This window comes from Hemicordylus capensis, chromosome 11 (assembly GCF_027244095.1).
Source record: "Hemicordylus capensis ecotype Gifberg chromosome 11, rHemCap1.1.pri, whole genome shotgun sequence".
NCBI lineage: Eukaryota > Metazoa > Chordata > Lepidosauria > Squamata > Cordylidae > Hemicordylus > Hemicordylus capensis.
The window spans coordinates 5,372,836-5,400,344 of record NC_069667.1 but is presented as its reverse complement, the minus strand read 5'-3'; the positions used below and the strand labels follow the sequence as shown (position 1 = coordinate 5,400,344).

At 44.7% G+C, this 27,509-nt stretch overlaps 1 protein-coding gene across 6 annotated transcripts in view; it reads right to left on the bottom strand.

Moving 5' to 3' along the window:
* Nucleotides 1–1,040: 1,040 nt before the first annotated feature.
* Nucleotides 1,041–27,509, bottom strand: part of CAPN6 (calpain 6) — a 64,285-nt gene continuing 37,816 nt past the window's right edge. For 5 of the 6 annotated variants that reach the window (XM_053273247.1, XM_053273250.1, XM_053273248.1 and 2 more), the window contains 8 exons: nucleotides 24,561–24,754; nucleotides 19,799–19,876; nucleotides 17,937–18,132; nucleotides 16,589–16,711; nucleotides 16,137–16,339; nucleotides 13,005–13,126; nucleotides 3,984–4,120; nucleotides 1,041–2,247 (listed from right to left, as the gene is read on the bottom strand). In XM_053273247.1, coding sequence (XP_053129222.1) covers nucleotides 2,065–2,247; nucleotides 3,984–4,120; nucleotides 13,005–13,126; nucleotides 16,137–16,339; nucleotides 16,589–16,711; nucleotides 17,937–18,132; nucleotides 19,799–19,876; nucleotides 24,561–24,754 — 1,236 coding nt within the window. In that variant the 3' untranslated portion in view covers nucleotides 1,041–2,064. The remainder of the gene's footprint in view (nucleotides 2,248–3,983; nucleotides 4,121–13,004; nucleotides 13,127–16,136; nucleotides 16,340–16,588; nucleotides 16,712–17,936; nucleotides 18,133–19,798; nucleotides 19,877–24,560; nucleotides 24,755–27,509) is intronic. The other variant, XM_053273253.1, reaches the window with a different exon arrangement.

Sequence of the window (27,509 nt, the reverse complement as noted above, 5' to 3'; positions counted from 1 at the left end):
AATGGGGCCAATGTTACTGTATACACACATTAGGCTAGTCCACACCATCCTCATCTTGGTTGGAGCAGCGCACTGCCAGAGCAGTCTGCCCATGTGTATCGGCGGTCATGTACACTGCCGATTACATGTGTATTGGTGGTCATCAAGATAGGAGAAGAGGAGAGCAATTGTGTTGTAAAATGCTTTAGAGAGAACCTGGGTAAGGTGTGCCCATCAAACCTAGTCCCTTTCTGCCTCTTGATCACTCTTCCCTTCTACCTTGTTTTTTGAGTTCACACAACTGTGGATCGGGAGTGTGCCCGGCTCTCTTACCTTGGCTGGGCACTCTTCCTTCCCTCGTTCGTGTGAACTAGCCTAGTACAGTCATATCCCTCGCCAACCGCGAGGGTTCCGTCCCTGGAAAACCCCGCGATGGGCAGATTCGCAGCTGGCAAGGCATTAAAACCAAAGGGGAAACGAGGCTAGGGGAATTGTGGCCGTGAAAATACCTAAAAAGAGACTAGAAAATCGGCAAAAAACCCTTAAAAATCGTCAAGCGTCTGCAAGAGGAGTGAGCAGATTGAACCTCTGGGAATTTTTTGAACCTCTATAAATTCCTAAAAGGCACTTTAAATTGCAAGGAGTCGGCAGGGTCAGCAAGAGAAATGAGCGGATTGAACCTCTGAAACCCCCCAAATTGCAACCCTGCTCAAAAAAAAAAAAAAAAAAAAAGTACTAAAAAATCTCCCCACCCCAGATACTTGGGTTGCGGTTGGCGAAACTGGTCACAATTTCCCAGGCGCAGATACTCCAAACCGCAATTAGGAAAACTGATTGGTGAGGGGTGACTGTGGGTGCATTGACAGGAGTAGACAAATATTCAGCAGTAACTCGCCAGGTGGCTATAAACCAGCCGTTCTCTCTCGGCCTGCCTCCCTCCACGTTCATCCACCTTATGGGGATACTGAGCCAAATGGCTTAGCTATTTTAAATATTACCGAGATCACACATGCAAAGTACTTGAAACATACAAAAAGGACGATATAAACATCACATTTGTATTATTGACAATAATATTTATTTTGTCTTAATCAGAACATTCTTATCCCATTTCCCCCACTTCTAGACAGATGGATTCTCTTCCAGCCAATGAACTGTTCCATTCACATTCCTTTATTATGAGAGAGGTGTGGTAAATAACAGAATTAAGCTGGCCCAAAGACAAAATTATATGCATTTTGGCAGTGTAGACACGAGCCAAAACAAATCCTGTTAGCCATACACTTACTCCCCGCATTCCCTGACCTCGCAAGAAATGTATTGACATTTGATCCGCTTACATTGGGATTTGTCATCCTAGATGTTAAATTTAGCAGTTATTTTGATTGTTGTGATGCTTAATATGAGAAAAAGCAAATACATTATTGATATGATGAGCAGCAATATTCAGGGTCAGATTAATGAGAATTATGATATAGCACTTCCGTAGGAACGAAAGGCAATGAAACTGATTAAAATCCCCTTCTGAAACGATGATAGATCAATGTTCTCAAGGATTCCATCACGTGTCCTCTCACTTGCCCTCCCGTCAACACCAGATCTTGGTCACGGAAGAACCTGTCCTACCCATCTCTCTGAAATCCTATTGGCATTTCCAACCTTGAGTCCCCAGATGCTGTTGGACTACAACCCCCATCATCCATTGTGGCTGGGGATGATGGGAGTTGTAGTCCAACAACATCTGGGGACCCGAGGTTGGAAAACCCTGGTCTAACAGAATGGCTCAAAAATGCAAAAAGATGGTGACTTCACTCCCAATGCTCTGGAGAACCCTTGTGAAAATCTCTCTCTGTGCACATAGAAAGAGAAAGAGAAGTGTATATTGGTTATATAAATGTTTCCTGTACCTTCTGTCTCTTTCTCGCGTCATTTCTTGCTGCCCAAGGATACAATCCACAAAGGCCATTTCTGAGGCGTCTTGCACCCATGTGCAACCAAGGTTCTCGCTTCAGTCCTAGCTGGGGGGCCGGCGAGGTCCTTTGGTGCGAGGCGACAGCCTCGTCTGGGCCTGTCAGCCTTCGGTATTCATAGTTCCACAAGGTCATCGCTGGAAACGACCTTGACAGTGATGTGACCTGGCATCTCCTCGGCTTCGCGCCTGCCTCTGCCGCAGAGCCGGAGCGTCTGAAGGTCTCTGGGGTCACTGGGGGATGCCGTCAGCAACACTTGTCCCAGGAAACGGTCACTGCAGATGTCGTGGTGCCAAAGCTAAACAGATTCAAGGAAAACAGAAACAATTGGGGTTAGATTCGCTGGGTTTTCTTCCCTACCTCCTCCGGAAGGGGTCGAAGGTCACCTGCACACATCTTTGAGTCAAAGGATCTCTGATCTTCAGAACCTGGCTTCCGTCTTTGCGGGTTTTGCATATCTGTTTGCATCCACTGCTCAGGCTGCGAAGCTGAGCAGTGTGCAGCAGTATTATGCATCTGAATCGATATCAATACATTCTTATAATAGTGTTTTTACCCAAAGGTTTCCCCCCAGTTCCTTCATGTTAAGTAAGAGTGTGTGTGTGTGTGTGTGTGTGTGTGTGTGTGGTTTGTCTTAGATTCCTTTCTTTGGGGGTAAATACAGATATAAACTGTATTTAGCCTCTACCTTTTAAGGCATTGTCTTACATTCAGAGTCGCCTTCTATTTGGGTAAATATGGTAATAGTGTGCTGCTTCCCACTGGGGGACAGAAGTACCATGCGGTGGGGCCCCCAATGCACGGCTTTCTGCCAGAGGCCCCTGTAACTTAGCACCACCCTTGAGACACACAATGCAGAAATGGAGAGAAAATTAGAGAGTGTACAAATGGAACGTGCTACTGTAATGCACTCTACATGGGGCTGCCCTTGTATGCAGTCCAGAAACTACAGCTGGTCTCTGGGATAACCCGAAGAGACCACATAACACCAATGTTAAAAGAACTGCACTGGCTTCCAATATATTTCCAAGCAAAATACAAAGTGCAGGGTACTTAAGAGAGTGCCTTCTTTGTCATGAACCCAGGTGCCTATTAAGACAATCTGTGAAGGTCTGGTTATGGTTGCCACCACCTTGTTTGAGGACTACTCAGGACTGGGTATTCTCTGTGGCTGCTCCAGGGCTCTGGAATGCACTCATTGGAACATAGGCAGCTGCCATATACTGAGTCACACCATTGGTCCATCTAGTTCAGGATTGTCTACCCAGACTGGCAGTGGCTACTTCAAGGTAGTAATTTCAGTAATGCAAATTAAAAGGTGAAACTGATATATGAGACAGACGCATTACATGCAAAGCGAGATAAGTCAAGCCTTAATTTGTTATAATTGTGATGATCATGGCGTACAGCTCATGAAAACCCCAAATCCACAATCTCAGAAAATTAGAATATTACATGGAACCAAGAAGACAAGGACTGAAGAATAGAACAATATCGGACCTCAGAAAAGTATAAGCATGCATATGTATTCAGTACTTGGTTTGGGCCCCTTTTGCAGCAATTACTGCCTCAATGCGGCGTGGCATGGATGTGGCCTTCAGCAATTCTGCATTGTTTGGTCTCATGTCTCTCATCCTTCTCTTGGCAATGCCCCATAGATTCTCGATGGGGTCAGGTCAGGCGAGTTTGCTGGCCAATCAAGCACAGTACACTGTATACTTTTCAGAGGTCCGATATTGTTCTATTCTTCAATCCTTGTCTTCTTGGTTCCATGTAATATTCTAATTTTCTGAGATTGTGGATTTGGGGTTTTCATGAGCTGTACGCCATGATCATCACAATTATAACAAATTAAGGCTTGACTTATCTTGCTTTGCATGTAACGCGTCTGTCTCATATATCAGTTTCACCTTTTAATTTGCATTACTGAAATTAATGGACTTTTGCACGATATTCTAATTTCCCGAGTTTCACCTGTACTGCCATATCAGGTGGGATATAGCTATGAGAGAGAGAGAGAGAGCTTTCTTTCACCTGGACAATAACAGGCCGTTGGACATTCCTTCGGTAGAAAATGGCTTGTGTGTTGAAAACAGCATTGACGGTGCCCCGCTGCACGGGAGAGGAAACCTTCTGATTTTCACACTTGATAATGACATAGGGAGATGCTCCTAAGGGAAAAAAAAAGAATTAGTGCACACCCTATTCAATGCACATCTTTATACAAGCATACATTATTTGGTTGGTTGGTTGACTGGGTCAACACTTATATTGTTGCAGCACTCTGAAATGACTTTACCTGTCTCTCCATGGTTACAAACTTGAAAAGCAGGCAGGAGGAGAGCTGGTCTTGCAGCAGGGAGCATGAATTGTTGGGTCCACCTTGGTTTGCATTTGGATGAGGGACTACATGTGAACACTGCCTACTATAAGATAATCCTCTTAGGGGATGGAGCTGTAACTCAGTGGAAACTCAGGCAAAAGTTCCCAGCTTCAACCCCTGGAAGCATCGCCAGGCAGAGCTAGGCAAGCCTCCCGCCTGAAACCTCAGAGAGCCACTGCCAGTCAGTGTAGACAGTACTGAGCTGGACAGACCAAGGGTTTGATTCAGTAGAAGGCAGCTTCTGACGTTCCTAAGGCAGTCGTGACTCAGTGACCTGCAAGATTTTTGGATGTGTGGATTCCAAACTCCAGTGGCAAACGGCAGTCCATGCGGAATAACCCAGGGAAAGGGGGGTTTCAACACTAGATATTGGAGTCCTACCCCCTGCCAGATCCAGTATGGCTTGGATCTGGACTGAAAGCAGACGTGTCCTGGCCGGGCAACAGTATTCACTAAGACCTGGCACTTTGCCCCCAACAATCCTCACATGCATATTTGTTGCTTACTAATGAAACATCGGAAGCTGCCTTCTAGCGAGTCAGGCCATTGGTCCATCTAGCTCAGTATTGTCTTCACAGACTGGCAGCGGCTTCTCCAAGGCTGCAGGCAGGAGTCTCTCTCAGCCCGATCTTGGAGATGCTGCCAGGGAGGGAACTTGGAATCTTCTGCATGCAAGCAGGCAGGTGCTCTTCCCAGAGTGGCCCCGCCCCGAGGGGAATATTTTACACATGCTGTCTCCCATTCAAATGCAAACCAGGACAGACCCTGCTTAGAAAAAGGGACAATTCATGCTTGCTGCCACAAGACCAATAGGGCGAGAAAAATGGATGACTTGCTTGGGCGAAGAAGAGGCTGTATGGAATTGTGTCCAGGTACGCCACCCTGATGCTTAGCGATAGGAGGCAAAGCAGGAACAAAAAGAGACGGAGAAAGGAACATTTGCAGCAAGCGTCTTCTTTCTTTGTGTCTCCCTTTAGGTTAAAAAAAAGGACTCACTGTGTTAAGGCAACAGCTCAGTGACCTTGAGCCCCGGAGAAAATTCATTCTTACGGAAGTATAAACTGATCATGGGCCGTGTTTCATGCCACCATTGCAACAGAGCTTCTCACTGGCAACCGGACTTTCCCAGTGTCTCCTTGTGCTGCTCACTTTCCTCTTGAGCAGACATATTGACTGTGCCTCACACGAAAGCCCCTCCCTTCAAAGTCCCCCCCGCGTTTGTGGCTGGGGTGCCTTTCCTTATCCCTCCCCATTGATGAGACAGGACGGCGTTATGGCTCATTGACTCTGGAGCTGAATTGGCAGCCTGCCGAGAAAAGCTGGGACGGCCACGAGGGATCAGCAGCATGACCTCAAGCCCTGCTGCCCTCTGACGGAGGAGCCATCTTTAAATGCGGCCAGAGATGCTCAGGGAACTGCCCACCCACCCTCCCCGCCAGATCCCTACCCAGATTCGGAGGTTCTGCCTCCTGGATACCTTTCCTGGAGTGAATTCAACATGTGAATTCACAGCATCCTTTATTGTTGCAGAGGGACATCACCAGAATGCTGCCAGCTGGGAGAAGGGGTGGATCCCTTGCAGTAAAACAGTAGCTGACATCCGGAGCAAGGGGAGGAGAGCCTTTGCTAAGGCTTCTTTTGCTAAGCAGCATCCACCCTGGTCTGCATTTGGATGGGAGACTCCATGTATGCACTGTAAGAAATTCCCCTTAGGGGATGGGCCTGCTCTGGGAAGAGGCTCTGCATGCTTGCATGCAGAAGCTTCAAAGTTCTCTCCCTGGCATCTCCAGATAGGGCTGGGAGAGACTCCTGCTTGTCACCTTGGAGAAGCTGCTGCCAGCCGGTGCAGACAAAACTGAGCTTGGTAGAACAATGGCCTGACTTGGTAGAAGGCAGCTTCCTATGTTCCTAACTGCACCGGTGCAGCAGGCAAGTGCCAATTTCTGATGCCCTCTTCTTCCCTAGGAAGCCCACTGTGCCACCTGAGAATATGTCCCTGAGGGTTCCTAAGCCTTCAGGGACATATTTTCAGGTGGCATAGAGGGCTTCTTTGGGGACATATTTTTCGGGTGACACAGAGGGGAGGGTATCAAAAACTGCTGCTTCCCCGCAGCACCGGTGCAGTAAATTGGGAAGTTCTGTTTGGCTGCTCTGCTGCTGCACTGGGGAATCTTTGCTCTGGAAGTCAGCCACTAACTTAAGAAATAAATCCTGCCCCTCTGCAAAGAGGAACAAAGTTGTCAAAGGATGACCTGAAATGGCACCGTCTCCTCTGCACACACAACGTTTGCTGTGCTATTTGCAGATGGATGACTTGGAAAGCTCATTTTGTGGGATTTTGGGGAGGGGGGCTGATGGATGGTGAAGCTTGCCCCCAGCAGTGGGGGCACTTCTTTTGGTAACTGATGGCTGCCCCCCCCCAATGGAAATAGGAGGGGTTTCTAACCTAAACTGACCCCACTCCAATTTTTGGAATTTCAGCAAATGGGGGAGGGTGTTGTTTTTGGTTTTGTTTTATCTTTGCCCACAGATCTAATAAATAACACTAACACTTAACACTAACACTAACACTATTAGCTGCCCCATAACAAATGGTTCTCTGGGCAGCTTACAACACATTCAAACATCCCATAGAAATACATAGAATACATCAAATCACAACACACACACAATACAAAACACAGTACAAAAGCAATTTAAACACTTATTTTTAAGTCAATTTAATAAATCAAATTCAAAAGCCCGAGTGAACAAAAAGGTCTTCACCTGGTGTCTAAAAGAACAAAGTGAGGGTGCCAGGCGAACCTCACTGTGAGGCTGTTCCATAAACAGGGTGCCACCACCGAAAAGGCCCTCTCCCTAGTAGCCACCCGCCTCACCTCGTTTGGCAGAGGCACTCAGAGAAGGGTCTCTGAAGCAGATCTTAAGGTCCGAGTCGGGACACATGATGGGGCAAGGTCTAGATGAAATAGCATCAGCCCGAGGAGAAAGCAATGATGGTGAAGCTGCAACCATCATCAAGGAAAACGGTGCAGAAAAAAGAAGTGAATAGCTGCATTGAGCAACTTTTGGGAGAACTCGTCCAGTCTGGATTGAAAGTGCTAGTTTGGACCTGGAAAATATTTCCAGAATATTTTCCAGAAAAATATTTTCCAGAAAAATATTTTCCAGAAAAATATTTGGAATATTTTCAAACCTGGCAAATAGTCAGTGGATTCTGTTTGTTCTATAAGGATATCCATGCAGCACTTATTACGTCATTATTATGTAAATTTTCAGAGCAGCAGAGCCATTTTTATTGTTCTTTGATATTTTTGGACTCTGAGCTTACATTACAAATAGAGTTCTAGAGATTGCGTTGCTGCTATTAATACTAAGAGCATGGTTAATCAGAAATCTATTTTGTCTTAACTTTCCCAATTCTAGATATAATTGTATTTTAAATCCTTTTAATTTTTATCTCATGTACTGTTTATATTGTGCTGGTCAGTGACCGTAACAATAAAGACTATGACTAAATAGTCAGTGAAGCCCTAGAAGAGATTTGAGATCGTTTTGCTGTCCACTGGTTGCAAGTTCTAGTAAATCGAAGCAATAGCCTCCAAGTTTCACCATGCATTACACAGCTTTGGACTGACAAAACCCCAGCCTAGTCATTGGCAGCTGTGGGAGTGTGTTTTAATGATCTGCCAGCACTGTGCCACAGAGCTGTGAAAACAATCATCTTGTCTTCCTTGCTTCTCCAATGAATGTCAACAACAACAACAACAACAACAACAACAACAACATGCGTCTTCAGGAGGAAGGGAAGCTCTTAAAATAAGCATTTGGGGAGTATAGCTGAGAAAAGAGTCTGCCTGTCTTCAAATGACTGTTCTGGTATCTTAAGAACAAAAGAACATCTAATTGTTTATCTGCCCTTTTGGGTCTGTGTAGTTCTTGGACGTCCAATGCCATTTTCTTCTGAATGAATCATTTCATTTTCATTAAAAAAAAATTTTTTTTAAGTACAGCCCTTCACAAAAAGTGTCTGGGCCAATTAAAACTGGCATTGATTGTAATGCTCTGTTCACACAGTTATCAAATCACGTGCACCGTCTATGCACTGAGATCAGCTTTGGAGGCTCATCTAGGTGACCCCACTTTTGAGATGAGGTCATGGCTGGGGGGATCAGGGCCTTTTCAGTGGTGCCAGTTCAGCTGTGGAATGCTCTCCCCAGAGATGGCTTTTGGGCACCAGGCAGTTATTCGCACAGCATTCATGCTGAGGGGTAAAAGTTGAGCCAAGCCACTTAGAATCACACTCGCAGCGTTGAGGGAAGCAGTCCCTCCCATCTGCTCTCAGGTTTTGTTTTGATGCAAGTTCACATGGCATGCCGCTAGCCAAGCCGAGGTGTTGGGGGAGAGCTTTCTAAAGAACTATATCTGCATTTTTAAAGAGAGTATCCCTCTTATTATTCTAATGATTCTATGTCAGCTAAAACCAGCATTTTAAAAACCTGGAAATACACAAAGATATGCTAGAATTCGCAAGACAAAGCCAGATTTGTGTGTGGAGTGGGTCCAAGGATCTGGAAGGGATTTTGGGGTGTTTGGCTGGTGTGTGAATGCCCACTCTCTCTTCCAAGGGAGATTCGGGGTAACAGCCCTGTCTGTCAAGCCTCCAGGTGCAGATAGTTTTATTTCCCCAGATCTTTTCACTTTGGGCGAGACCGTTTTGTATTGTTTTGTTGTGTCGCTTTTTGTAAGATGCTCTGTGAATATTTCCACTGGACAGTAAGACAGAAATGTGCTAAGTCACTAAAAGGAGGGTGCATAGTTCAATCATATACAGAATGTCCCAGGCAGAGGTGCATCTAGGTAATTTTGGAACCTGGACCTAAAGCCCCCCTTCCCTGCAAATTAAGCATCATCATGATCAGCCAGGCAACCACACTACCTGGGACAGACTAAAGGAAATTTGGTGGGGTGGGGGGGAGCAGGGGCTGTGGAGGCCCTGGACTTCTGCGTGTAGCATTCAAAGGATCAGCAGAAAAGTCTGCAGAGTTTCCATGCTTGCAGAATGCAGGAAGCGGAAGACAAAAATTCATATTAAAACTCTGCACCATTAAACTTGGTGTCCACAAGCCTGAGGAGAGCTGGTCTTGGGGTAGCCAGCATGACTTGTCCCCTTAGCTAAGCAGGGTCCACCCTGGTTGCACATGAATGGGAGACTAGAAGTGTGAGCACTGTCAGATATTCCCTTTAGGGGATGGGGCCGCTTTGGGAAGAGCATCTAGGTTCCAAGTCCCCTCCCTGGCAGCATCTCCAAGATAGGGCTGAGAGAGATTCCTGCCTGCAACCTTGGAGAAGCCGCTGCCAGTCTGTGTAGACAATACTGAGCTGGATGGACCTATGGTCTGACTCAGTATATGGCAGCCTCCTATGTTCCTATGCTGGGATGCAGAATTCAGTTAAGACAGTAGCCCTTTTTAAGACATTGGCCACATTCTCATGTAATGCAGCAGAACCCTTCCCAGCTCTCCTGTCCGAATTCAGACACAACAGAAAGCTCCCTCGCTGCAGTCAGCAAGACGGCAGTGCTCTTACTATAGTACACTTTCCATCTGTACAATGCATTCGAGGGACCTCTACCCAAGTTCACTTTGTAAATGAATGCAGGCACATTCACACAACATGTACAAGAATCCAGACCCATGTACACACACTCAGTAAGAATAGGACCAATGACTGTACATGGATGCTGTCAAGTAGTGGGTTTTAAGAAGTTCATGTTATGTTGCCAGTTTAATTATTAGTATGTATTATTATTAGTAGTAGTATTAGTATGTGTGTTAATAAATATCCTCTTTACTTATTTTTGAATGTTACCATCTGCCTGTCATGGTTATGCATTCTTCCCACTAGGTTTATGGAATGTACAAAACAGGAATAAAAGTAGATTTTGGTAGGGAATAAGTTAAATCACACCCTTTGCCCTTTCTGACACTTTCCCGCCATAACAAAGAGTCTAGAACCAAATTCCAGATTCCAGCTAAATCATGTGGGATTCACATATTAATTGTGTTGTGCTTTCATACCAAAATTGGCCAGTGGCTTTGTGTTTCCAGCTAGGAGTTCCTTGGTCTCCAGCGCCTTCCAGATTGTGTGTGTGTGTGTGTGTGTGTGTGTGTGTGTGTGTGTGTGTGTGTGTGTGAGACAGAGAGAGAGAGAGAGACTCTTCTTTTCATTCAGATGAGTGGCAAAAAGCAGCAGCAATGAGAGAGAGTCCAGAGACCAAAAGGCAGGACACACGAAAGAGTCAGCAGAGGGTGCTGCTTGACTTTTGAATGCTTTCTTTTGATCTACACTGACATCTTAGAAAAGGTTTAGGACTCTTAACCAGCCAATCAGCGGCTGCCTCATCAATAAAATGCTATATTTGTGACAAGTGGTCCTTTCTCTCATTTTAATCTTCTTTGTGCCCAGATTGAAAGAGTGACCAGAGAGAGCGAGCGGATGTATTAATTACTTTAATAGCATGGAGGACTTAGTTTAGCTTCAGTTAAAGGTAACATGTGCCATCAAGTCAATGTCTTACAATTTTTAGAAAGTCTTTAAAGACGCATCTGTTCACCCTGGATTTTAACTGATACTGTTTTGATTGCTTTTAATGTTGTTTTAGAATATTGTTTTTAAATTTTTTTAATTGTTGTGTTTTAAATTTCTTCTTTTTGTTTTTAACTAAAGTTTTACTTTTGTTTTTATCTTGTTGTAAACTGCCCAGAGGCATAAGTTTTGGGTACTATAAAAATATGTAAAATAAAAATAAAATAAAATTAAAAATCGACTCTTGGCGCCCACAGAGCCCTGTGGTTTCCTTTGGTAGAATACAGGAGGGGTTTACCATTGCTTCCTCCCGCGCAGTATGAGATGATGCCTTTCAGCATCTTCCTGTATTGCTGCTGCCCGAGATAGGTGTTTCCCACAGTCTGGGAAACATACCAGTGGGGATTCAAACCGGCAACCTTCTGCTTGTTAGTCAAGCATTTCCCTGCTGTGCCACTTAAGGTTTAGCTTTAGACATCCCAAAATGAGTTGAACAAATTGGCAAAAGGTTTTGAACACACTCCAGGCTGAAATCCGCTCCTCAGTCTCCTTGACAGTTTTTAGGAAAAACGTAAAGTCATAGCATAGCTCTTCACATAGGCATTTGAATAAAGGTTTTGGGATGGGTTTTTGTTTTTTTTAACTGCTGCTGCTTTGTGTTATGTATCATTATTATTTTATGGGTTATTAAATTTTGATATAGAGATTATACTTATATTCATATTATCTCAACTTTTGTATTATGCATTTTAATTTTTGACATCTGAACCTTTTTATTTTATTTATGCATGGTAATTTTATATTGTAAAACACTTTGAGATTATTTTTAATGAAAAGCGATATATAAATTGAACAATAAATACATAAATATTGGGACATCATGCAACGTTTCGCTATACAGTGGTGTAGACGCAAATTCAGAATCAGGCATTCTCCATGACGGCCCCCATAGCCACACCCACCCTGACAACCAGGCCCCATGGCCACGCCCACTCTCAGGGCCACACACCTCAAACAGACGGAATAATTTGGGGGGGGTTCATAAAAACAGCCTTGCTGGACCAGGTTGAATGCCTGTCTAGTGCAGTATCCTGTTTTATACAGTGGCCCACCAGGTGCCTCCAAGTAGCCCACAGACAGGGCGTGAAGGCTAGCCCTCTCTCCTGCCATGGCTCCCCTGCAACTGGTATTTAGCAGCATCTTGCCTCTGAGGCTGGAGGTGGCCTTTAGCCACCAGATGAGTAGCCACTGATAGACCTGTCCTCCGTAACTTTGTCTAAGCCCCTTTTACAGCCATCCAAGCTAGTGGCCATCACCACATCCCGTGGCAGAGAATCCCATAGGTTCATTATGCTCTCTGTGAAAAAGTACTTCCTTTTGTCGGTCCTAAATTTCCCAACCTTCAGTTTCATGGGATGCCCCCTGGTTCTAGTGCTGGGGAAGAGGACGGACAAGTTCTTTGACCAGAAGTCAAGGATAGCGTCCGAATCCTACAGGGCTTGAACCTCATGTGGTCATTCACCCAGAAGAACAGTCTGGATAGTCAACCACAAAAGGGTGGAGGATACTCCTTGTAACAGAAGACAGGAAGGATGATCATAAAATAGATTGCAATCCAGTATTCAATTATGCAAGTAACTGTTGGAATAGCAAGAGCAACGTATGATTTCCATGGAAAAAGCAAACGGCAATGCATTCCTGCTGAGACCCTGTGGAGGTAACTACTAAGAGGCTCCTAAATGGAGCAGAGGTGTTGTCTGGAGACAAGGTATAACCCAGTCTGATGAAACCATACGTTGGGGTCAGTTTTAGACCTCAAAAGTCAAAATGGCAATTCGCCAGCATTTCTCCAGGTTTTAATTTCATTTCACCCCTATGTTTTTCACTCTTGGAGGCAAAGGAATCAATTCCTAGTCACATTCTGCATGGCTTTTTCTCATCTTCGCTCGCTTTTTCTCTTTTTACCTGACAGCACGGCGCTTCCAGAGATCAAGGGAAATGGAGTTTAATATTCAAGTCGTTTGAATAATTTATTGACTCAGGAGAAAATGACAAAGACTTTTGGGTGAACTCATCGCACTTACCACCGTGTCGGTCTTGGCTCTGAAGGCCTTCCGCAGAGTGAATTTTAATTTGAGAGACCCTCTGAGGAAAACCACGTAGGATGTCCAGGCAGGTTGGCTTGGGTTTATCCATAGTAAGCTCCCTGCAACATTAAGACAGAACACATCAGATGGGTTGGAATGATGGATGGATAAATAGCAGATTCCACCGAGGAACACTGAACTACTTCCATTCACAGCCACTCTGGAATGAGTCATGATAACAAACAAACAACTATGACAAATATTTATATACCGCTTTTCAACAAAAGCTCCCAAAGAGGTTTACATCGATAGAAATAATAAAATAAAATGGCTTCCCAAAGGGCTCACAATCTAAAAAAGAAACATGAAATATATACCAGCTACATCCACTGGAGGGATGCTGTGCTGGGGGTGGATAAGGCCAGTTGCTCCCCCACTGTTAAAGGGAACCCCCTCTTTAAAAATTGCCTCTTTGCTCAGTCAACAGTTAGGAAGAATTCCAATAGGAAGGATGAAAATGTCCTCCTGTTCTGGCTGTAGACAAAATGATACTAAGAACAATTTGAACCGTACTAGGGCAGTTCAATTCACATGATTAAAAAATAGGGGTGGAGGTTTTCTACCCTAGTTCAGAATCTGTGTGTGTTGCTGATATTGGATTATCAGTTAAAAACAAGGTTGGAGGCACCATCAGTGTGCTAAAATCAGCAGGAGGGTCAGAGGGCTCCCTTGCCCAGCAGTTGTACTCAGCTGCTCAGTGAGGTTGGAGAAAAGGCCCTTCAACCCAGCTGCTCCTTAGCACATGATCAAAGATGGCACCTCCCACCTTAAACAAGAACACGCCCTGCTGGATCAGGACCTAGTCCAGCATCGTGTTTCCCACAGTGGCCTGCTGGATGCCTCTGAGAAGCTCACAGGCATGAGGGGAGTGCATGCCCTCTCTTGCTGTTGCTCGCCTGTCTCTGAGGCTGAAGGTGGCCCACAGCCACCAGACTAGTAGTCATTGATAGACCTCTCCGCCATGAATTTGTCTAAGCCCCCTTTAAAGCCATCCAAGCTCGTGGCCATCACCACATCCTGTGGCAGAGAATTCCATAGCTTATGCGCTGTGTGAAAAAGAACTTCTGTTGATCCTAAATTTTTATACACCTCTAACATATTTCCACGTAGTCACCTCTTTTCCAAACTAAAAAGCCCCAGATGCTGCTAATATTATAATGCCCTTATACAAAACTATGGTGTGGCCACACCTGGAGTATTGCATACAATCCTGGTCACATCTAAAAAAGGACATCGTAGAACTGGAAAATTCTACACTGGAGAACTTGCAGAAGAGGGCAACCCAGATGATCAGAGGCACCTTTCTTATGAGGCAAGGCTACAACACTTGGGGCTATTTAATGTGGAAAAAAGACAACTGTGGGGAGACATGATAGAGGTCTATAAAATCATGCATGGTGTGGAGAAAGTGGACAGAGAGAAATTCTTCTTCCTCTCACATAACACTAGAAAGGGGTCATTCCATGAAATTGATTGCCAGGAAATTTAGGACCAACCAACGGAGGTACTTTTTCACACAACACAATCAACTTGTGGAAATCTCTGCCACAAGATGTGGTGACAGCCAACAACCTGGATGGCTTTAAGAGGGATTTGGATAACTTCATGGAGGAGAGGTCTATCATTGGCTACTAGTCGGAGGGATGTCGGCCACCTCCAGCCTCAAAGGCAGGATGCCTCTGAGTACCAGTTGCAGGGGAACAACAGCAGGAGAGAGGGCATGCCCCTTTCAACTCCTGCCTGTGGCTTCCAGTGGCATCTGGTGGGCCACGGTCTGAAACAGGATGCTGGACTAGAGGGGCCTTGGGCCTGATCCAGCAGGGCTGTTCTTATGCTGTAGCCTTGCCTCATAAGGAAGGTGCTCCAGGTCCCTGATCATCTTGGTTACCCTCTTCTGCACCTTTTCCAGTTCTACAATGTCCTTCTTAAGATATGGTGACCACTATGCAGTACTCCAAATGTGGCCGCACCATAGACTTGTATTAGGCTGTTATAGTATTAGCATTTTTATTTCAATCCTTCCTAATTGCCTTTTTCACAGCCGCTGCACACTGAGTCAACACTTTCACCATCTGTTCACCACAACCCCAGGATCTCCATCCTGGTTAGTCAATGACAGCTCAGCCTCAAACCCGATCAGTGTATATGTGAAGTTGGGTGTTTTTTTGCCTCAATATGCATCACTTTATGCTTGCTTACATTGAACCACAGTTGCCATTTTGTCACCCACTCACCCATTTTGGAGAGATACTTTTGGAGCTCCTCACAATCTGTTTTGGATTTCACGACCCTAAATAGTTCAGGTCATCAGCAGATTTGGCCACTTCACTGCTTACCCTAACGTCTAGATCATTTGTGAACAAGTTAAAGAGCACTGATCCCAGGACAGATCCCTGGGTGACCCCACTTATTACTTCCCTCCATTGTGAAAATTGTTTCCTGTCCTTCAACCAGTTACCAATCCACACATGAACCTGTCCCCTTATCCCATGACTGCTAAGTTTACTCAAGAGCCTTTGGTGGGGAACTTTGTCAAAAGCCTTTTGGAAGTCCAAGTATACTAAGTCAACTGGATCACCTTTATCCACATGCCTGTTGACACTCTCAAAGAACTCCAAAAGGTTAGTGAGGCAGGACTTGCCCTTGCGGAAGCCATGCTGGTTCTCCTCCATCAAGGCCTGTTCTTCTAAAATGTTTAACAATTTTGTCCTTAAGTATGCTTTCCATCAATTTACATGGCACAAAATTAAGCTAACTGGCCTGTAGTTTCCCGGATCCCCCCCCCCCGCCCCCGAATCCCTTTTTGAAAACCAGAGTTGCAGTAGCTATTTTCCAGTCCTCTAGTACAGAGCCTGACTATAGGGACAAGTTACATATTTTTTCTAGGAAATATTCTTGCTTGGTTTTAACAAACAGACTAGCAAATATTGGAGTGAGCACAGCAACCGAACCAGGATAGGAGGCTTCTTCCACCCCATTCTTGAGTGTGTGAATGTGCACATGTTTTACAACTTTGGTGGGGAAGAGAGCAGGAGAAGCAGACACATCATCATCTGAAAGAGGCCGTACCTGAGTTTTGATGGCACATCTGTAAACAGTCTCAGGATAAACTCAGTTTCAATGCCAGGGCTGAACGTGGTTGGGATCAGTGCATATCGGCCTTGCTTGAGAAGCACTTTCAGGGACACAGTGCGCCTGTCAATGTATGAAGAGGTGAAGATCTGCTCTTGTATATGCATCTTGTGCATTCGATATTCTCTGTTGTTTTCCACCTAGGATTGGAAACCGGATGTAGGCATGGCTTGTTCTTCACTCCCACACTACCTTAGTTATGAAAACTGTTTGACACCCAATAGGCTTCAACATATGGGGTGGGCTGCATCCTGGAATCTACTGCTCAAAGGTTATTATGGCTGGGGATGATGGGATTTGTAGTCCAACAATATCTGGGAACCAAAGTTGGGGATCTCTGCTTTTGGCTGTTCTAAATTTGACCCACATGCAATAAAGTAGCCTCCTACCTTTAGGATTTCGAAGCCAATAGCAAAATTGTTCCCTTTCCCTTCTTTCTTGTAAATGCGTCGATCCTTCTGCTGCAGGGAAACCAAGACTTTGTCCTCAGCCTTCTTGACATCAAAGACATACTATAAGTGAGAGAGAGAGAAAAGTGGTGCCATAGATGACATCTTTTGTTGTGTACATACAGATAGACTTTATCAAAGTGTAGGAGGTCATTCTGCACCCAAATGAAGATATCAGTTCTATGGGAAGCATTATTCTTACAAGATCAGTCATCACCCCCTGGGTTAAATCCATTCTAGGACTTCTTTAATCCTGTCGAGGCATACGTGTGTGTGTGCGAGTGTGATAGAAAAAGGCCTACATGCCCAGGCTCTCTGCATATTGGGATCAGTGCACTCCCTGTTTGTAGGGAGCATATGCACCCAGGCCCATGTGCAAACAGGATACATAGAAGTCAGAAACAGGGCCAAAGGATGTGATCCAAATCGTCCCTCTTTGTATATAATATATAGAATGACCATCTGCACTTGACTAAACCATCATAAGAGGATATAACATAAGAATGGCCTTGCTGAATCAGGTCTAAGGTCTATCTAGTCTATCTTTTACACACAATGGCCCACCAGATGCCTCTGGGAAGCCCATAGGCAAGAGGTGACGGCATGCCCTCTCTCCTGCTGTTGCTCCCCTGCAACTGGTATTCAGAGGCATCTTGCCTCTGAGCCTGGATTTAGCCTATAGCCATCCAGACTAGTAGCCATTGATGAGACTTGTACTCCATGAATTTGTCTAAGCCCCACAAAATAATCCAAGCTGGTGGCCATCACCACCTCCCATGGCAGAGAATTCCATAGATTAATTATGGGCTATGTGGAAGGCTAATACTTTCTTTTTGTTGGTCCTAAATTTCCTGGTCATCGGTTTCACAGGAAAAATCCTGGTTCTTTTGTTGTGAGAGGAATAAAAAAATTATCTGTGCGCTCTCTCCACACCATGCATAATTTTAATAGACCTCCATCATGTCTCCCTTTAGTTGACTTCTTCTTTTTTAAAAACTAAAAAGTCCCAATGCCCTGAAATGGACTGACCTGGTTCCAGACTCACCATCTAATATCTGCATCCCTGGCTTTCACTGCATATATCTAGCACAGAGTCCAACAATTATTTACCTTTGAGAAATCCCACTGGACACTTTACAAAATAATGGTTCCAAATGATGTAATTTGGAGCCTCCAGTAATTTATTACGGAAATGAGAATGGTTAGTCTAGGAGTCACCAGTGACATGTAATATTGTCTCATTAGAATTATGCTGATCTGGAAAATTCAAGTTTAAATAGGCCTCAACCTGAGGGTTTTGTAAGAAGGTGTCTTTGTTATTTGAACATCCTCCCGAGCGGTTGAGCAATGGGTCCGCGTTCCTTATCCACGATCCACGCATCATTTTCTTTTCCCAGGTTTTGTGGATACTAAAAATGGACGTGTTCACAATTCGACAGATATCGACATGGGTGAAATTTTTGCACCAGTCTTCAAATGTCATCCTGACCCACAGAGCAGAAGACAGACACAATTTAATGTTCAGAACAATGGTACACAACTAAAGAAACCTATAGCCATATGTAATTCAATTCCTTTAATTACAGCCCCTTTCCTGTATGGTTCCAAGTTTCAGCTGATGCAAAGTTACAAGACTTAACAAAACAATCTAAAACCACCCCAAAATTATTCCTTTATCCTATTTTTTAGCCTACTTTCCAGTAGGCTTATGAGATCACCCAGCATTCTGTGAGTGTGTGTGTGTATATATATATATATATGTGTGTGTCCCTATCAACTTTGCAGTGCCTGGATCAATTTTGAACCAAATTGGGTACAGCTGTAGGGACACATATGAATATATCAATGGACACCTTAATGGCATAGTTTGTGATTATGTCATTCACCCCAATTCAAGATGGCGGACACATAAACGTTTGAGGTGCAAGTGCAAGTGCAACTTGTGAACCACCTAACTGTTTTGAACCAAATTTGCTACAGCTATGGGCCCACATAGGGATGCTTCACTGGCATAGTTTGTGAAGATGTCATCCACTTTGATTCAAGATGGCAGACACGTAAATGTTAGGAGCCTAAGTGGGCTAACTTGTGGACCATCTAACCAAATTTGGTACAGTTGTAGTGAGTGACACATAGGGACACATCAATGGTGTAGTTTATGATGATGTAATGTATGATGATGTCATCCACCCTTATCTAAGATGGTGCATACATGAACATTTGAGGCACAAGAGGGCTAACTTGTGGACCGCCTTACCAATTTGAACCAAATTTGCTACAGGTGTAGGGACACATAGGGATGACTCAAAGGCATAGATTGTAATGATATCATCCACCCTGATTCAAAATGTAGGAAACATGAACATTTGGAGATGCAAGTGGGAACCTATTTGGACCCAATTTGGTACAGTTGTAGAGAGACAAAGGGAGCCCTCAGTGGTGTAGTTTGTGATGGTGTCATCCACTACAAATCAAGATGGCAGATGCATAAATGTTTGAGGTGCAAGTGGGCTAACTTGTGAACTGCCTAACTGATCTGGACCAAATTTAGTCCAGTTGTAGGGATAATGAAAGAAAAGAAGGTGGATATAAAGTTGTTCTAGTAAGAACAACTTGTTTCAAGACCCTTTCTTCACCCTCCGTTGAGAATCTTTAGGAATGCAGCTGAAGTACTCAGCACGGTCTACTGCTCACCTGGATCAGACTGAATACCTGGGTAGGCTGATACTGTCGCCTGGAGAGCATCCTAAAAGCACTGAGTGGAGACTGTTGGATTTATGAATGAAACAGGGTGCTGGGACAACTGGAGAAGAGGGGCTAGAGCCGGACAGATGCCAGTTCTAGAGTCCGTCACAGGGCCTTCAGGATGGTTGGGAGCTGCCCAGAGGTGAGGTAGATGGGTAAAGCTGGAAGGGCGCAGTAGGGTCAAAAGAGGGGAGACAGAAAGAGAACCAGCCAGGGAGGGATAGAAGAACTGGAACAAAGAGGGCTGCAAAAGGGGTAGAGTGGAAGGGGATGACCCAAGAGACGGGAGCTGTTCCTTTGCCCTGTTCTGCCCTCCTACCTGTGAAATTTCATGGACCATCCAGTAGCCTGGACTAACAACTGGTAGGATACAAGCCACTAATGACACAGAGATTCCTTGCTCACCAGAACTCGCCATCATTTTCAACTGTGAGTCCTAAGCGCGTGCGTTCTGCTTTGCTCACTTTCTTCCACTCTTCTGACCTGTGGGGGCGGGGGGGGGGAAGTGTTTTTTATAACCATTTGATCCACAGGTACATACAAATCTGTCTTAGTCTGAGCCATGCCATTGATTTGTCCAACTCAGGATCATCTGGAAGGGAGGGGTCATAGCTCAGTGGAAGAGCATCTGCTATGCATGCAGAAGGTCCCAGGTTAAGTCCCTGGAATCTCCAGGCAGGGCTGGGAAAGACTCCTGCCTGGAACCCTAGAGAGCTGCTGCCAGTCAGAGTAGAGAATACAGAGCTAGATGGAGCAGTGGTCTGACTCAGTAAATGGCAGCTTCCTATGTTCATATACGTCTACTCTGACTGCTTCTCCAAAGGCTCCATAAAGAGGAAAGAGACAAAACTGGCATGTATGTCACTCATCCCAGTCAATACAAAAAGCATCCCAGAAGATGTTTTACTTTGGTGGCCACCACCAAAAGGCTTTTTCATGATCGATGCAAAACTCCTTTTAAAACAACAAAGTATAAACTAACACTTCATTGAGATATAAAGCAACATAATGATGAAGAAGAAGAAGAAGATGAAGTTGATGAAGAAGATGATGAAGATGAAGAAGGACTTGGAGCATGTTGTCTATCTAAAGGAATCCACTTTGCATGTACCCTGTGTTCTAAAAATTTCACCCGTTTATTCGTCTTACTACAAGCAAAGGAAAAACAGAGCTTGCTTTGCAAAATCTGCTTTATAAAAGCAGTAAAGACCAACCAACAAACAGGCAAAATTCTAAAACATGGGATTCGTGCTACAGGTCTCAATTTCATCTCTTTCAGGTTTACCTGGCCCAATTCTGGCACAGTTTATGTGCTTTTAGTGATCTCTGTATTAAGCATCTCAAATACTTTGTTTTCTTCTTTCTTCTTTATTTTCATTTAAACTATTTCTATACCGCCCAAAACTTGCATCTCTGTTTTACACAGCACTTATTGTATTTACACAGTTAAAAGTGCTACCCTGGTTTGTATTGTCTTCAAAGTCTCAGGCAAAGGTTGTTCCCAATTGTGTACCCTGTTTTCATCCTGTTTTCAATTTGAGACGCCAGGGATTGAAACCATGACCTTCTGCATGCAAATCAGGCATTTCCATCCTTACTAACAACCTCAAGAGGTTGATGAGATCAACAACATTTGCATCTATTTTGTAGAATCAGTTAGAAATGGCCCCAGCCAGACCTTAATCCCAATATGTAACCGAGTACAAATGAAATAAATTAACTGTGATATCTCAATTCTTCTTAAACCTCCCACGTTTGCTCATCAAGCTTGGAGGATATTTTCCTGGCCATTTCCACAGGCCAGTGCTTTTAATGCACTCTTTATCCTCAGGAAGTACAGAAGCCAATCCAGAAAAAACAGACTGTCTTTGTGAGTCATAGGAGCATTTTTCAGTGACATATTATCTAACAAACTCAGTCTCCTAATGAAGAGGGCAAATAAATGCAAATGTCCCCTTAGCCATCCAACAGGGCCTGCTGAGGAAGTAGCAGTCAGGCAGTAAGGTCTTTCACACAATCATCTGGGGTGGTTTTGGGGAGGGAAGAGCCCTACCCCATTCCTGGCAGACAAGCAGAGCCCCCATTTGACTCTGCTTACTCACCCCAAGCACAAACACAGCAACCGTTATTGGCTCAGGGAGCTGGGTCCTCCCAGGCTCGAGGGAGGTATCCCAGAATGCATTACATTCCCAGCAGAGATGCAGTCCTCAGCACACCAGCAGCTCTCCTCTGACTGTCCCTTCTAGCCACAGAACTCTCTGACAAACATGGCCAGGAACTGCTTAAAATGGGGATTTCAACACATGATCAGCAGACTGGGGTAGGTCAGTGGCTATTTCCATCATACCTTGGTAAAAAGCAAGGTTAAAACATCAGGCTAGCCAAGTTTGAATGGGCTGTGCAGGCGGGAGTCCCATGTGTCCTCACAAGCAGCAACAGCTGGCTTTAGCTCCTTACAGTACTGCCTCCTACCATCTAATTCTTGGTCGTGAGAATGGGCTTAGTGAATTGCTAATTCCAAGTAGAAGACAGTTCACTGCTTTTAATGGACAAGTTTCCATTATGAATTTTCAGCTTTAGAATATGCAGGGTGAAATGATTCCATTGTACTATAATGATTCCATTGTGCCATGCCTTTGACACAAGGAGGGGATATTCCAGAGTTTTCCAACCTTGGGTCCCAATAAGTTATTGGACTACAACCCCCATCATCCACTGTGGCCATGGATGATGGGAGTTGTAGTCCAACAACTTGTCGGGACCCAAGGTTGGAAAACCCTGGAATATACATTTTACTAGAAATGCAAAGACACACCTTTACCAACTCCTCCAACAAAGTTGCTTCTGCCATTAGAGCAAAATGCCAGGAGGCAGAATGAGGAGACTGAAGTCAGAGAGCTAGTTAAAACACTCCCATTCCACACTCAATTACATTTAAGTGGAAGTTAATGGCTTCTATGTCTCAAGTAAGCAGTGTGTTTTACACAGATGGAGATGACCTTGGCGAGTTACTGTTAGCCTCGGGCTATTTCGGCACTCGGGGTAAACCAGAACGCTGGTACTACAGAAGGAGAAACACCTTCACACGGTTTAACTGCAGACAATGGGAGTTGCTAGAGAGAGGCTGCATAGTTAACAGTCCCAGTTATCTATTCTGGTTAACTGGAGCGATTTGACTAGGATTACCCTACAATTCTTCATTCTCACAATCAGTTCCATGGGGCTTGCTGATCCTGGTTAACCTTTTAACCAGGATTAGGGGTGTGTCCGAACCGGTCTGGAGGCCATTCTAAAGGCCTCCGAACTTCCAGACCGGTTCGGACTTGGCCGGTCCGGGTCCGGGTCCGGGTCCGGGTGGGGGGTCCCCCTTTAAGGGCGGGGAGGGCTTACTTACCCCTCCCGCCTCTTTGCCCCCGCCAGAGGCCGTATTGTACCTCGTAAATGGGGCGCTGGAAACCAGCCGCCCCCGCCGCCCCTCCGCGAGCGGATTAGGGCCAAAAATTAGTAAAGTACTGCCGCCGTCCCGCCCTCCCTCCCTCCCACCCCCCCGAGTGCTCACCGCATTGTTTCCAAAAAAAGAGAGGAGCTCGCGAACAGAGCTCCTCTCTCGGCAAAGTCTGTGACCCAACTGGGGCCTGGGGCGCGCACACGCGCGCGATACGACGTCTAAAGGAACTTCTGCCGGGGGCCCGGTCTATCTGATACATTGCAGCTGGGGATGATGGGAGTTGTTAATAATAATATTGTATTGTATTGTATTGTATTGTATTGTATTGCATTGTATTGTATTGCATTGTATTGTATTGTATTGTATTGTATTGTATCGTATCGTATCGTATCGTATCGTATTATATTATATTATATTATATTATATTATTCTACACGTAGAATAAAATATTATTCTAAAGGTTGGACACCCCTAGGTTAAACCTTAGTTCTGAAGCAAGATTTGTGTGTGTGTGTGTATACACGTTTTTAGATAGTGTATGGAAGAATTGCATGAAAAAGCATTCCTTCCTATGTGTGAGAAAGCACAGAAAGGCCTCTTTGAAGATGGTGGTTTCTGGCAACAGTTGTTATATTAAAAATAAACACATTAAAGTGTTTAAAGATGTCTTAAAAACAATGACTTAGAGGAGTAGTTCCTAACCTGTGGCACTCCAGATGTTGCTGGACTAGAACTTCCATCATCCCCGGCTACAATTTATTGTGTCAGGGGCTGATGGGAGTTGTAGTCCAGCAACATGTGGAGGCCCCCAGGTTGGGAACCACTGTCTTTGAGAACTGCAAATGGTATTCCAGGTGAAACGGGCTTTCGTATCCCCGTTTGCAGCTTCCAGAGTTCACCCTGAAAAGCCAGTGTTGAGGGTTGGTGAATTCTCAGGAATAGTGTAAGATAAGGAGGAGCCTACGGCTAGATGGCTTTGGGCACAAGATCTCTGAATACCAGTTGCAGGGGAGCAACTGCAGGAGAGAGGGCATCGGGTAGGCCACTGTGGGAAACAAGAAGCTGGGCAAGATAGACGAGGGGAGACAATCAAGGTTGCCTACCCCTGAGAAAGACCTTGGGCCTAATCCAGCAAGGCTCTGTTCTTATGCAACCCTTCTCTGGATCCAACCTGTTATTATTTTCTTTTTAAAAAAATGTTGCCTCATTAATGGGGGTGTGTGCATTTTAGTCTATGAAAAGTTAGCTGAGAGGAGAATGGGTCTTGTGGTAACAAGCATGAATTGTCCTCTTTGCAAAGCAGGGCCTGCCCTACTTTGCATTTGAATGGGAAACTACATGTGTGAACACTGTAAGATACTCCCCTTGGGGGAAGGGGGTGCTCTGGGAAGAGCACCTGCAGGCTTGTATGCAGAAGGCTCCACCTTCCAAGTTCCCTCCCTGGCAGCTTCTCCAAGATTAGGCTGAGAGAGACTCCTGCCTGCAGCCTTGGAAACGCTGCTGCCAGTTTGTGTAGACAATACTGAGTTAGACGGACCAATGGTCTGACTCAGTAGAAGGCAGCTTCCTATGTTCATAAGTTTTTTTCCCAGTTGATTCAGATAGAAGACACATTGCAGCCTAGTTTCCACATTCAGCAGTGATCTGTTTCCAGCCCCTGTAGATCCCCCAAGAGAAGACAAGTGCATCCCTCTGGAAACCAACACATGTATAGCTTACTCATCGCTCCAAGGACCATTCCACTCCGTCTTCCCCCAGGGGTTCCTCAGCCTGATCATGAAGAGTTTCTCTAACTTAGCACAGGACAGGAGCTTCTCCCCAAGCCGAATCTTCCGGATATCCGTCACTGAGTATGAATGGCCCTTGATTAAGCCCATTTCCGTTTCTACTTCAAAATCACTTGGGGATGACGGCTGTGGCATAAAATGAAACACACTCGGTTAAATACAACAACCCTCAGCTGGTCCTTTGAAGTACAAACACAGGCTGACTAACCTATTCCACAGAAGACCCCCTGAACTATAAAACTAACTAACTAAATAACTAACTAAATCAATCAAGTCCTATTATTACCTGAATGATGTCCTACTGAAATTTAGCTAGAATGTCAGTCAAGGAATCTAGCTTGGTTTTTTAAAAATTAAACACATCTCTAGATTCTTTTATTGTACCCCAGCCAAGTAGTGTTATATTGGACTGCAAACCAGGTTATATGCATAACAATGGAAGATTAATCGGTGACAGTTTTCTATCACAGCATCAAGTTGATGCTCATGAAAGACAAACAGGACGACGGTAGGTTCTGTATCATGAGCATTACAGCATAACGTAGCTTGAGACGGGGTGTCTCACTCCTGGCCTGGTTCTTTACTGGATTTTTCAAAAATTGGAAGGCATCCCAGAAACACAACAACTTGATAAATTCTCTCTTGAGGCCTTTCATCGGGAGGTTTGTACAGCCCCTAGCTGAACTCCATGTGGTTCAAAAAAATCTTGTTTGTCTTCAACCAAGTACCACACCAAACAAAAGCTCTGCAGGATCCAGTTCATTCTAAATACTTCCTACTCACTTGATTATCTTTTGTAACTTTTCTGTAAAGTGATGATATTCAAGTTGGAACATTTCAAAGCTGTTACTATATTCTTGCTAGGATTCCTTTCCTTCTTGTTTCTTTACTTTTAAACTTTCCCCAAAATGAGCTCCAATTTAAGATGTGTATGAATTAAGGTATGTCTTTTAAATGATTTATGTTTCCATCTCGAGCAGCTCTCTCGGTGCTGCTCTCTGAAAGTGGAATAGCCATGCCTACCCATGATTGGTCATACCTGATGTGACTCACTTTCATCCATCACCGGGATGGAAGCAAAAAGGTACAATAATAATGGCTTAATACAGCACAATGTTCTGTGTGTGTCGCAACAGAATGGCCACATTTGCATGTAACCGAAGGGGCCTCCGGCTGAAACTTTTGATCATCCAAATGTGTGCACCCGTAGTTTGAACCAAAATTGTTTCCCTCCCCAGACTCCAATTTGTTCTTTTGGTTTGGAGTAAGTTTCACCGCCCTTAATTCTGGTTTTGTGGTGGCAGTGTTACATCCGAATGCAGCACGACAATCCCACTCTTCCGCAACTGGAGCTGAGGGAGGAAGTTCCTCCCTCTCCCCAGCTGTGATTGGTTGTGGGGGCTGTCCTTCATGAAAAAAGGAAGCCCGCACAGCAGTTCCCCCTCCACTCTGCAATCTCGCTGACTGCAGGCTCTATTCCGTCTAAATTCGAGCAGGAAAGTGGGGGGGGGGGTCGAACTGCAGGTCCATTGAACCTGTGGTTCCACGTTATGTGCGAATGCAGCCAATGTGTGTGCCATTGTGCGGTAGCACGCTTTGTGCTCTGTGTGTTGGATTTTAATAGCACTGTATACATCCTTTGAGATGCAAAAGAACCTTGTCGCCTTTTGAAGGGCTAAACCAGTTGGAAGTCAAGTCAACTATTCTCTCCCCTTCTCATCTGTTTTAGTGTAAGGGCAGAATTATTTTTTAAAAAACAACTTCCTTCTTTAACAGTTGTGAGGAAGGAAGATGAGAAACAAAGCAGCTGCACAATTTTCTCAGCCTCAGAATGAGTGCTGACTTATGCCAAGTCTCCAGTGGACCTCTGTAGCAATAGCTCATAGATAATCAGTTCATAAGACATATTACGATCCAGTGACATTTCCCATGGGTCTCACACGCCAGGAGATCTTCACAAATCAAGTCAGCACTTGTTTCCATGACAGCACAGGGGCTGTAGCACCATTCCTTCTCGTTAAAACTGCAAAGCCTTAGAAGACCCCTATAACGGATGCTGACACTTTGCCAACCTGCACTGCAACGTTCACACACAGAAACTCTAAGCTATCAGGCAAACCAAGAAAGGGATTATCACCTTTCGATGGTGGGTTGTCGTAAGCTACTGGTGAATGAAAAACTCTAGATTTCACAAAACATATCAGGTGTGCCAAGCCATCTCTCTTTACTAGGAGGCAAATGGTGATGCCAAATACTTCATCGTCCATGTTGAATTGATAGAGCTCTCATCCCACTCAATTTAGCACTTTTAAAAGTGCTTTTCTTCAATTAGTTCAGTGGCAGAAAACTAGAGCAACTGAGAAAACTGCCCACAATCATACACCAGAAATAGATGTGCTGTTTGTCATAAAGTAATTAGAAACATAGGAAGCTGCCATATACCGAGTCAGACTATGGGTCCATCTAGCTCAGTATTGTCTGCACAGACTGGCAGCAGCTTCCCCAAGGTTGCTCTCTCAGCCCTATCATGGAGATGCCATAGATTTAACCTGGAACCTTATGCATGCAAAGCAGATGATCTTGAGAATGTACTAAAATGAATGACAGGGAATTCCCACTGAAAAGCCCTGGTTCCCCCAAAGTGACCATGGAATGCGTTGAATTTCAGAATGGCCAGTGGCCATTGGGAAATTCCATGCATTCTTATAGCCCTTTGGAAGGAGGAACACAGGATGCTGCCATATATTGAGTCAGACCATTAGTCCATCTAGCTCAGTATTGCCAACACAGGCTGGCAGTGGCTTTCCAAGGTGGCAGGCAGGAGTCTCTCTTAGCCCGACTGGTGATGCCAGGGAGGGAACTTTAAACCTTCTGCACGCAA